Consider the following 11,257-nt stretch of genomic DNA (forward strand, 5'->3'; position numbering starts at 1 on the left):
CTAGGCAGATTAAAATTGACACAGAACAGGAATAGAATCTTGATTAATTCGAATTAAAGTGAGGCGGCCTAGACCTCTGTGTCCCCTGTCCCTTTCTCCTCGTGGTTCTATCATCCAGGGCTTCTCAACAGGCGGGAAACAGCAAAGTGCTTGGTCTAGCTAGTGCTGGCCCCTGGTTGTTCAAGTTTCAGGATATGTGTTGCATACAGTCATTACTAATTACTAAAATTAAATTCCAATTCAATGCATTACATTACGGGGCGCCTGGGTGGCTCAGTTGGTTAAGCGGCCGACTTCGGCTCAGGTCACGATCTCACAGTCTGTGAGTTCAAGCCCCGCGTTGGGCTCTGGGCTGACAGCTCAGAGCCTGGAGCCTGTTTCCGATTCTGTGTCTCCCTCTCTCTCTGCCCCTCCCCTGTTCATGCTCTGTCTCTGTCTGTCTGAAAAATAAATAAACGTTAAAAAAAATTTAAAAAAAATGCATTACATTACAATAAAGGTAATACAGGGGCCCCTGGGTGGATCAGTGGGTTAAGCATCTGACTTCAGCTCAGGTCGTGATCTCACCGTTTGTGAATTCAAGCCCCACACCTGGCTGTTGGCACAGAGACTGCTTCAGATCCTCTGTCCCCTTCTCTCTCTCCCCTCCCTGGCTCATGCTCTCTCTCTCTCTCTCAAAAATAAATAAACATTAAAAACTTTCTGAAAACAAATAAGAATTTTATATTTTACCCATCGTGGATTTCTTTTTGGATCAATTTTAATCTTTCAGAAATATTGTATTAAAATGCTATTTATCTTGATTGCTGATGATTTTGTTTTGTTGGCTTCGTCTTAGATTTGGGAACCTTCCTCCTGACCCTGGGAAATACTATATTACTGCATGATGGCATGCTAATAGGCCTCTCTTCTCGGCTTCGTATTCAGCGACTTCACATCGGTGGCTTGAAATCAGCCGTGCTGGGAGTATTTACACCATGGAAATAGGCAGACTACGCAGCAGGGCTTCATAAAGTTGGTAACAGCACACCATGGGAGGCACACCAAGTCTTCTCTGGCCTCCACGTCTGAATCCTTTGTGTATTTCCCTCTGCTACACCAATTCCCTCCTCCCCGACCCCCAAAATGTCCAACTCCAGCACGGGATCTTTCTCTGAGTTCTCTCTTGCCTTCCCTTCCCAGCAGAATGGCCACAGCAATCTATACCCTGTGACTCCCAGTACTTTATATTCAGGGAACCCAACGGCAGGATGCTGGAGAATATGGCTTTGGGTGTCAGACATGCCTGGCTTTGCATCTTGCCATCACCTGCTGGCTGAGAGACCTCGACCAGGTGACTTAACCTGCCTTTGAGTTCCACAAGGGCAGGACATGAGTGAGGCACGTCTCCAGACCAGCCCCAGCACCCAGGACGGTGTGCAACACCCAAGGAGCCTGGCTCTCCAGCTCCACGACCTGAGGTAAGTCAGTCACCCTTTCTGTGCCTCAGTTTTCTGCTCTGTACATTGGGAATGGTAACATGCAGCTGGCTGTGGTGTCAGGGATTGAAGGGGGTCCACCTGCCATCCAAGGACAGTTCTGGGCACTGGGGAGTGAAGCTGGGTCTCAGCAGTCCCTGCGGGACTCACTGGCCTCCTGGCTCTTTTGAGAACATACCAAGCCTGCTCTTGCCCCAGGGCCTTTGCCACTTAGGGTTCCTTCTGCCTGGGATTCCCTTCCCCTTCATCTTTATTTCATTGTGGTAAAGTACACCCAACATAAAGTTGAATGACACTTAGGATATTCACAATACTGTGCAACCGTCACCACTATCCAGCTCCAGAACTTTCTCATCACCCTGTGCTCATTAACCAGTCTCTCCCCATTTCTCCATCTCCCTAGTCCCTGCAAACCACGAATCTACTTCCCCCCCCCTTTGGATTTGCCTCTTCTGGATATTTTACACAGATGGAATCATACACCAAGCGGCCTTTTGTGTCTGACTTCTTTCACTTACAATCACGCTCTCAGGGTGCATTAAGCTGTAGCATGAATCAGCATAAAAACTCCTTCTTATGACTGAATAGTATTCCATTATACGTCCCCCTCGTCTTTGCGAGCCTCCACTCCTTCTTGTCGTTCACAACACAGCCCAAACATTCCCTCTTCAGGAAAGCTGTCCCTGACTGCCCTTTCTAAATCATCTCAGCCCTCACTAGCTTACTGCCCACACGGATCACCATTTGTAATGATTTTGTTCTTCTCGTTTGTCGGCTTTCTTGTTGAGACGTGGAACCAGGGACTCTAACTCAGAGCAGATTCGATCCCAGGACTTAGAGACAGACTTTCTGGCTGTATGATCCTCAGAGGTCATGCTACTTCTCTGAAGCCCAGTTTCCTTATTTGTCGACTGGGAATAATAATCACGTCCATTTCACGTGATGGCTGTGAGGATTATTGTTACCGGCAGCAGCAGTAATAGTGATAATAGTAATGCATAATGCTGTTTTCATTAAGATGTCCCCTAACTCACTCACACATACGAAATTGTTGCATTTTTTAAAGAAATTTGTTAAATCGCTTAACGGGGCATCTGGGTGGCTCAGTCAGTTAGGCGTCTGACTTTGGCTCAGTTCATGATCTCACAGCTTGTGAGTTCGAGTCCCATGTCGGGCTCTGTACTGACAGCTCAGAGCCTGGAGCCTGCTTTGGATTCTGTGTCTCCCTCTCTCTCTGCCTCTCCCCCACTGGTGTTCTCTCTCTCTCTCAAAAATAAATAAAAACATTTAAAAAAAAGAAAAAAGGAGAAATTTGTTAAATCGCATGGACATCACAACCTGTGTAACATCAGATTTCCCTTTTCCCATTGGCTATCAGGAAGCTCAGTGCAAGTTAGTACTCTGCCTTTTCTTTAGTATATGGGGGAATCTTTTGCCTCATTCTCCACTTAACCTGCTGGTCAGAGAGCTTTCTTACCAGGACACCTGGGTGGCTCAGTTGGTTGAACATCCAACTTTGGCTCAGGTCATGATCTTGGGGTTCGTGGGTTCGAGCCCCACGTCGGCCTCTGTGCTGACAGCTCAGAGCCTGGAGCCTGCTTTGGATTCTGTGTCTCCCTCTCCGTCTGCCTCCCCCCCCCCCCACAACTGCTCGAACTCTGTCTCTGCCTCTCTCAAACGTAAATAAACATTAAAGAGAGAGAGAGCTTTCTTACCAAATTGCATGCACCTCTGTCTACCACCTGAAATCCTGTCCAGGATATGAGGAAGGAGAAGCCGATGTAACGATCATCTTTCCTAGACACAGATCAGGAGGCAGACTTTGTTGAAGGAAGACAGGGGTGTAGTTGGAGGCATTGGCTTTCCCTGCGTAACTCTGTCCTTTCCGCCCGTCGCTGGGAACTTCATTCCCAGACTCTGCGTCTCTACTTTGTTTCCTTGATGAGAGTAAGTCGTTTGGAGGTAAAGTCTGGATTTGCATCAACTCGGGGTTCCCAGCGCCCAACAGAAACTGCCACACTGAAGGCATCATGCAAAATAGAATGGATAAACGATGGAAGAAGAAAAGGAAGGGAGGGAAATATGGGCATGGAAATCTGTCTAAGTCATGGGTGAGGGAGCGGATTAAATTCATGAGCAAGTAAGTGATTCATGGACTCCTCACAACGAGCATAAAGTAGGTGTTGTCATTACCACAATTTTTTCAGGTGAGGAAATTGAGGCTTGGAGGGGTAAGTGGTGGATGGTGGGTGGGTGGGCCCGTTTCCCTCAGTGTGTTTCCAGGATGGGCAGCCCTATCCTTGCCCTTGTGCGATCCCACCCTCCTGCCAGCCCTGCCCCTGCCCGGCCCCCATCGGTGAGCATCAGGTCAAGCCACCAAAGTTGCTGAGTATTTATTTGGTCCTGGAGCAGTGCAGGAATCCGACCAGGGACAGGAGCGGGTGATCCTGTGCAGGAAGAGGGGCACTTGGGAGCGAAGGGGGTAGTAGGCTGGGTCACTGATTGTCAAAGCAGAGCGTGGGACCCTGGGGGCGGGGGAGACCAGATGGCTCCCCTCCCCCAGGGGTCCCTGGGGCTTCTGGGTATGTGCTTGGTGGGAGAGCTGGCAATTACCACGACTGGTATGATGGGGGATGGGACGGCAGGACTGTGTCAGGTTGGGCGGAGTGGGGGTGGTGAGCGGTCAGAGAAGGCTTAAAGGCAGACCCGGGCCTGGCTTTGGCCAGGAGTCTGAGGTCAGGGGCCGAGTCCGGGCTTGGCAAGGGGCTGGCCTGGGGATCAGGGTGCAGGCAGCGGCCTCGCTCGGTCGGGGGGCCGCAGGGAGTGCCACTGGGCAATGGGCCGCCGGGGGCTGGCCAGCATGTCTGCCCAGTGCCGCAGGCCGGCTCCCCCTGCCGCCGCCCCTACCGCCACCCTCCCGATGGCCTCGTTCTTGCCCAGCTTGTCATAGTCCAGCACGGTCAGCTCCACCTGGACCTTCTGCACACAGGGAGGGCAAGGGGAAGAGAGAGGCGAGTTCAGGAAGGAGGCTTGGCGGGGCGGACCTGGGGTACCATTGCTCGGGAGACCCTCTCCCTAGCAACCAGAGTTCCGGGGGGACTTGTTAGCGCCCTGGGCTAAGACCTCTCAGGGGACCCAGACGGGGGATGTGGTGGGAGGTGAGGGGGTGGACAGCCTCTGTTCGAGTGATGGTCTGGATGCTTTCTTCCTCCGGAATCAGCGTTCAAAGGAGATGAACCCTAAGTACCTCCTCAGGGAACAGCCTCCTGAGGGGGACAGACCTGGAGGGCTCTTAAATGCGTGCAGTGGCCAGGCCTGGGTCCCGCTGAAGAGTGCGGTGGGGATATCTCTTTTTCTTAGTACCCATTACTCCTGAGGGGGCGGGGCATCCTGGTCTTGCTTGGGGGCGGGGCATCCTGGTCCTCCTTGGGGGCGGGGCATCCTGGACTTAGTTGGGGGCGGGGCATCCTGGTCTGGCTTGGGGGCGGGGCATCCTGGACTTACTTGGGGGGCGGGGCATCCTGGTCTTGCTTGGGGGGTGGAGCATCCTGGTCCTCCTTGGGGGCGGGGCATCCTGTTGCTTGGGGGCGGGGCATCCTGGACTTAGTTGGGGGCGGGGCATCCTAGTCTTGCTTGGGGGGTGGAGCATCCTGGTGTTCCTGGGGGCGGGGCATCCTGGTCTTGCTTGGGGGCGGGGCATCCTGGACTTACTTGGGGGGTGGGGCATCCTGGTCTTGCTTGGGGGCGGGGCATCCTGGACTTACTTGGGGGGCGGGGCATCCTGGTCTTGCTTGGGGGCGGGGCATCCTGGACTTACTTGGGGGGCGGGGCATCCTGGTCTTGCTTGGGGGGTGGAGCATCCTGGTCCTCCTTGGGGGTGGGGCATCCTGTTGCTTGGGGGCGGGGCATCCTGGACTTAGTTGGGGGCGGGGCATCCTAGTCTTGCTTGGGGGGTGGAGCATCCTGGTCCTCCTGGGGGCGGGGCATCCTGGACTTACTTGGGGGGCGGGGCATCCTGGTCTTGTTTGGGGTTGGGGCGCCCTGACCCTCATAGGAGGAAACTGAGACTGGGAACACAACCTCAGGCCCCCAGGACCTGGAAGTTGCTAAGGAGTCTCCCTTCCCCTAGCAATAGGGGTTTCTAATGGCCCGGGACCCCGGGGGAAGGGCTGTTCTGACAGAGGCTTTGGGCAGTCTGAGCTCACCTGCACCTGGTCACAGGGCACCTCAAAACTGAAGGCCTCATTGTAATAGGGGTTCAGAGTGTTCTTCTTGATGGTCGTTTTCTTCTTCCGCACCTTTTTGCCGCCTTGAAGCAGGTGGACCTTGACATATGGATCTGGGGAGAGAAAGGAGTCTTACAGCCCCACGTCAAGTCCAGGGGATCGTGTTAAGGGGGCATGAGAGTCCGGAACAGCACACCCTCTGCGCACCTCTCACGCCTCTCTGTCTCTCTCTCTTTCTCTGATCAAAGCAAATTTATATCCTCCAACGCAGTCTTGGCCTCCCCCTCCCCCAAGGGACCCTCAGGACCCAGAAAACAGCCAGGTCCTGTGCTACTGAGCCTCCGCGCCACCACCGAGATCATTTCCTTGCTTCCCACACACCGGAGAGCCCCCCTACGTCCATCTTCTTCAGGTTCTTAGCCTCCAGGACGATGACGGTGAGTTTCCCGGCCGTAGGGACATAGCGGAGGGAGAAGCAGATGTCACCTAGTTTCTCCTGCTAAAAGACAGAGGAGGACCCATCGCCGGAGCCCCTGCTTCCCATCCGTCCCCTCTCGGACCTTTCTTCCCTCCCCCTCCCCTTAGAGTGGAGTTAAGACCACAGAGGCACAACCCAAGGAGTGGAGAGGTTGTACCAGGAGAGCCCCCGCGTCTAGCCCTTTGCGGCAGGTGCAATGGCTAGAGCCCCGAAGGTCCAAGAAGCCTGTGATCTGATTGGCCCGGGCTCGCAGTGGGCGGGCCCAGCCGTGGGGGCGTGGCCACGCCTGCTCACCTCCTCCCGAGGAGCTGCCTGCAGCTCTCGCCAGGCCAGCACCGGCCGCCCCAAGTCGACGGAACTCATGGGGATCCGCACCTCCCCAATGGCATCGTTGCGGGAGAAGCGGTCGAAGTCGTACACCGCCATGACCAGTACCCTGCCCCCCAGCTCCACGTAGGGGACCTAGGTGAGGAGGCCACAGAGAAAAGAGCACAGGGTGGAGAGTAGGAACTCAGACAGACAGGAAGTGGGGCGCAGCACATCCAGGTAGAACACGGCAGGGGGGAGGGGGCGGGCAGCAAGGGTTCAAGGGGACCGGTGTGGGGAAGTCTGTGGAACCCAAATGGGACAGCCCAAGGACCCAAGGCACAGCCCAGGGGTCAGCAGTGCCCCACAAGGGCAACCCAGGGTCCAGTGTCACAGTCTCCAGAGCTGGTGGCTGCCAACAGGAAGAGCTGAAGCGGTCGGTCCCCAGGATTCCAGGTACGGGGGTGGGGGGGGGGCGCAGGTTGCCAAGCCGGGGGCACGGAGGCCAGGAGCTCACCTTGAACGCAAAGTTCTCCCCAAAGTGTGGGTTGAGCGTCTGCCGATGCACCTTGGTCTCATGCCGCCGCCGCTTGTCTGGCAGCAGGTAGACACGCACATAGGGGTCGGAGGAGCCGCCCAGGTCCAAGGCTGCCAGGCCCTCGGCTTGCAGGATGCCCACCAGCAGCTGAAAAGGGACGAGGAGGCTCTAGTCTTAGCCTCCTTTTTGGCGCCTCCTCTGAGAAGGGGCTAGAACCCTCGGACCCTCCCCTCCACGCCATGCCCGTCCCCCACACCCACCTGTCCACTCTGGAAATCGTAATCGAGCGAGTACTGCAGTCGTCCTAGCTCGTGCTTCTCTGCCACCTGCGACCCTGGCCCAGACGGTGCTGGCTCCAGCTCCTCCACTTCCGGCTGCACCTTAGGGAGCCGGGGGCAAGGGCAGGTGAACTCTTCCCCCCCGACAGTGGGATCCTCCACGCCCAGAAGCCAAGGGAGACTCACAGAACCCTCAGGCTACACCTGAGCACTTGCAGGGCAAGCGGAATCGGTGTTTGATTAGTGATGTCTGGCAGAGGCAGGGAACAGTAAAGGCGTGATTCATGATGTCTGCTATGGGGCAGAACAGACATGGGGACACGTGCAGTGCGTCGTGCCTAGACTAGAAGAACAAGCACTCCTAGTGCCTCACTGCCTACAAGAAGGACGCAGAAGGTTCTACTTCACACGCTAAAGGAATATTGGGGTTGCTGTCCAACTTGACGTGTTGACTAGTGATGTTGCCACAGAAAAACATGGAGGAGAAAGAGTATATTTAGCCTGTCCTGGCCATTCTGAACTGGAACAAGACTTCTTACCTAAGCCATCAATTTTCAAAATTCAGTGTGAATCAGAACTCTCCTGAGAAATCCCACTTCAGAGGTTCTGATTCAGCAGGTCCGGTGCAAGATGAAGAACTTGTGTTTCCACAAGTACCTGAGGTGATTCTGATGTAGATGGTCTTTGGGCGTCATTGGCTTAAGGGATAGGGACGGAGGGGTGGAGGCTGGCTCCCAGGACTCTAAAGGTCATGGTTCATGGGTGATAATTATAACAGATAACGGCCATTTGTTGAGGAGGGGAAACACGAGTTACAGACCACAAACTTGAGGCTCACAGAAGGACAGTGAATTTCCCTAGGTCGCAGAGCTGGGGAATGGTTCCTCTCGGTTGGAAACCTAGGACAGCCTGGCTCCCAGGTGAGCATCATTTCACTCTGCACTCAGAGGCCTAATGCTCAGACCCTCACACCTGTTACCTTTCATTTTCGCTCCAAGGGCCTCTTTCAACTCATGTTTCTTTCATTCTCTCGAGACAGCCACACCAGCCTCCTCCCTGGCCTCCTTGCCTCAACTGTGTCCTCCACATGGGTTCCGGAGGAGTCATTCCAACACCCACGTGACCCTGTTCCTCGCCTGCTCACAAATCTCCCATGGCTCCCAATTGCCCTTGTGACATGGATACTACTGAGCTCTTCGGACACTCACTCTGGAGTGCAGTATATTTACACTCTATGCTCCAGCACAGAGTGAAAAATGACTCGTGGTTCCTCAAATATGCCTCAGAATCTGGATTCCAGGCCTCAGCACATGCTGTTCCTTCTCTCTGTTCTTGGCTAACTCTGTGTGTTCCTTGGGTCTCAGCGCAGAAGATGCCTCTACTGGGAAGCTTCCTTGGACTCTCTGGGTTACCAGGTGGTTTTTCTGCACTCCGGTATGCTCTGTGCTGCCCCTGATATGGCACATAACACCCTGAATTGTGAACGTCTGTGTGAGTGTCTGACTTCCCCACCAGGCTGGTTCTCATGAACAGTGACCGGCCCCGGCCCATCTCCAGGTCCCCAGCGTCCCGGTTAGGGCTGAACATACAGGGGACATGAGTGAATAAGATGGGCACAGGAGGGGGGAGAGCACGGACTGAGGCTGGGGGTGCAGGGGGAGGCAGGGCTGAGGGGCCGGGCCAGGCCACACCTTGTCTATGTAACTCCGTCCCAGCTCCTTCACTTCCTGAAGGTGGACCTGGGCTTGGGCCTGAATCTTCTTGCCCGACCGCCTCCGACAACGCTTCCGGTAGAGGCAGAAACAGCAGCTGAAGACGAGCAGGGCTGAGACCAGAACGATTGTGGCCAGGGCCCAGGGGGGTACTGCAGAGGGCATGGAGACAACACTCAGTGAGGCCCTAGGAAGCAAGCTGGCTGATTCAGTCCGGGTTACATGTACAAGCCTTAATCCTGGCCAGGTTTTCCCTCCAGCCATTTCCATTCCATTTTATTCCCGTGTTTTCCTTCCAACTGATCTCACCTATAAAGCGATTTGATGCCCTTATTCTAGGCTGACACCGTCCAGAAATTCTTGCCTGTTAACTACACCTTCTCTTCCACCCCCTTTCTAATTTCTGCTCGACCCACTGATGCATTTAGAAGCCATGCCCCTCCCTGGCTTCAGTTTCCCTATCTTTGAAAGAAGGGAGAGGTGGGCCTTCCAATCCACAATCCAAGATCCCATTCCATTCCACACTTTCTGATCTGGTTCTCGATTTTCTTGCAAACCTGTCCCTCTTCCGTTTCACTCGAAGTCCAGAATTCCAACTACAATACCACCCGGATTTTCCAGTCGGCCAACGGAGGACACCCGTCCGAATCCCGCCCCTGAGAATCCTAGCCGGGCTTTCCCTCCACTCTGGCCCCGAGTCTCGCTCACCGGGGCCCTGGCCGATGCGACTCGAGTCCGGAGGCGTGTCGGGCGCTGGAGGCCCTGGGGTTGGGGGCTCCGGGAACATGGCGGCGGGGTCTCACGGTCCTTTCTGTGGAGGCACCCAAGAGCCCTAGCCCCCCACGCCCACCCCGTGCATTCATTGACGCTTCCGAACAACGAAGAACTCCAACTCCCATCGGCACCCTGGGCGACCAGCGGCATAGGAATCGGCCAGCAGCCGCGAGGCATGCTGGGGGTTGTAGTGTCAGCCTCTCAGCGATGGAGGGCGGGCGCTGGCGTGGGCTCGAGGACCTAGTTCCATCCCAAAGGGATGCCCCCGCCCTCCAAGGCCCCCGAGGAATCCCGCCGACTTCTACCCCTTCGGTGCCAGACTCCACCGGCGTGAACCGGAAGTGGGCGAAGGCGGGCGTGGGAACCGGAGACCTGGGTTGTCCCGAGCACCGGGTGGCTCGGCTCGGGCGGGGCAGGAGCAATGCTGGTTGCCCCTGGCAACGAGCTGTTGCCGAGACAACAGGCGGGGCTGACGTACAGATGCGGAATCCAGGCGCGGCCAGCTCGCTCTACGCGCGGTCAGGACCCCAGCCCCGGACCCCCAGCCCCGGACCCCAGGCGGAGCGAGCTTGGGGAGACGGCAGCCTCGGCCGTCGCTCCCCGCGCCCAAGGCTGGCTGCTTCCTCCACATCTGGCCCTGCGAGCCTCTCTCGCTCCTGCCGGGGGCTACCTGCTGCCACCGCCGGGGGTGGGGTGGGCTGGGGGCGCACATCTTCTCGGCCTGTCTCTCCCGCGCATCCCGAGCTCTGTGTTCACACCTGTCCTCATGATCGTCTCTGCCTCCACACCTCTCCCTCCACTCCCGATTTCTGCCCATTCCCCCACCGGCCCCTCGCTGCCCCCCTATCTGCGTCTCTCTTGCCCTCGGCCTGTGGTCTGGTCTGTGTCCCGGGGTCTCCCACCCTCCCCCCTGCCTGCTCCTCCCTCCCCTCTGCTCTTTGTTTCCACACCTGTCTCTAAATCGCAGTCTCCCCGTTTCAGCCTCCAGCCCTCCCACTCCTGTCGGGCCCTCCCTAGTGTCCCCCCACGCCACATGCCCTGTCTCTCTAGGGATGAGGATGAGCAGGGGCCTTAAGGAGGGGGTCCCAGAAGCTCCTACCTGCTCAGCGGCTGGACCGGACCCTCCCGGGAGACGCCCAGGCGCTGGCCCCGCCCGGACCCCGCCCCCGCACGCGGGCGGGTGGCGCTGTCCTGGGTGCTGATCACTGAGCCCGGTGGGGCGGGGGCGCGGCAGAGCTGTGTGTGTGTGTGTGTGTGTGTGTGTGTGTGTGTGTGTGCACGCGCGTGCGTATTAGGTCTCGGGTAGATGGAGAGCCCGTCCCTCCCCTTGTCCCGCCCCCAGCCAGGAGCCACCAGGGTGCCCAGGGATATTCACCCTGGTCCCAGTGGATTTTCTCCTTTCTTGTCCAACTGTCTGGCATCTAGACCCCCTCTGTCCACCCCTACCCCCATCAGGATGCCCTGTCC

General features: G+C 56.5%; 1 protein-coding gene across 2 annotated transcripts; it reads right to left on the reverse strand.

The window, feature by feature from the left end:
- Window positions 1-3,855: 3,855 nt before the first annotated feature.
- Window positions 3,856-10,966, reverse strand: SYT5 (synaptotagmin 5). 2 transcript variants are annotated; one of them, XM_030298334.1, is made up of 9 exons: window positions 10,890-10,966; window positions 9,725-9,848; window positions 8,996-9,168; window positions 7,287-7,406; window positions 7,006-7,173; window positions 6,477-6,644; window positions 6,086-6,200; window positions 5,684-5,817; window positions 3,856-4,457 (listed from the first exon to the last, which is right to left on the reverse strand). In XM_030298334.1, the coding sequence occupies exons 2-9, from the start codon at window positions 9,801-9,803 to the stop codon at window positions 4,257-4,259; spliced, it is 1,158 nt and encodes a 385-aa protein (XP_030154194.1). In that variant the 5' UTR covers window positions 9,804-9,848; window positions 10,890-10,966; the 3' UTR covers window positions 3,856-4,256. The 2 variants fall into 2 exon arrangements, with proteins under 2 accessions (XP_030154194.1, XP_030154192.1); XM_030298332.1 differs by having other exon boundaries at window positions 6,086-6,203; window positions 10,890-10,965.
- Window positions 10,967-11,257: the final 291 nt, after the last annotated feature.

Source organism: Lynx canadensis, chromosome E2 (genome assembly GCF_007474595.2).
Source record: "Lynx canadensis isolate LIC74 chromosome E2, mLynCan4.pri.v2, whole genome shotgun sequence".
Taxonomy (NCBI): Eukaryota; Metazoa; Chordata; class Mammalia; order Carnivora; family Felidae; genus Lynx; species Lynx canadensis.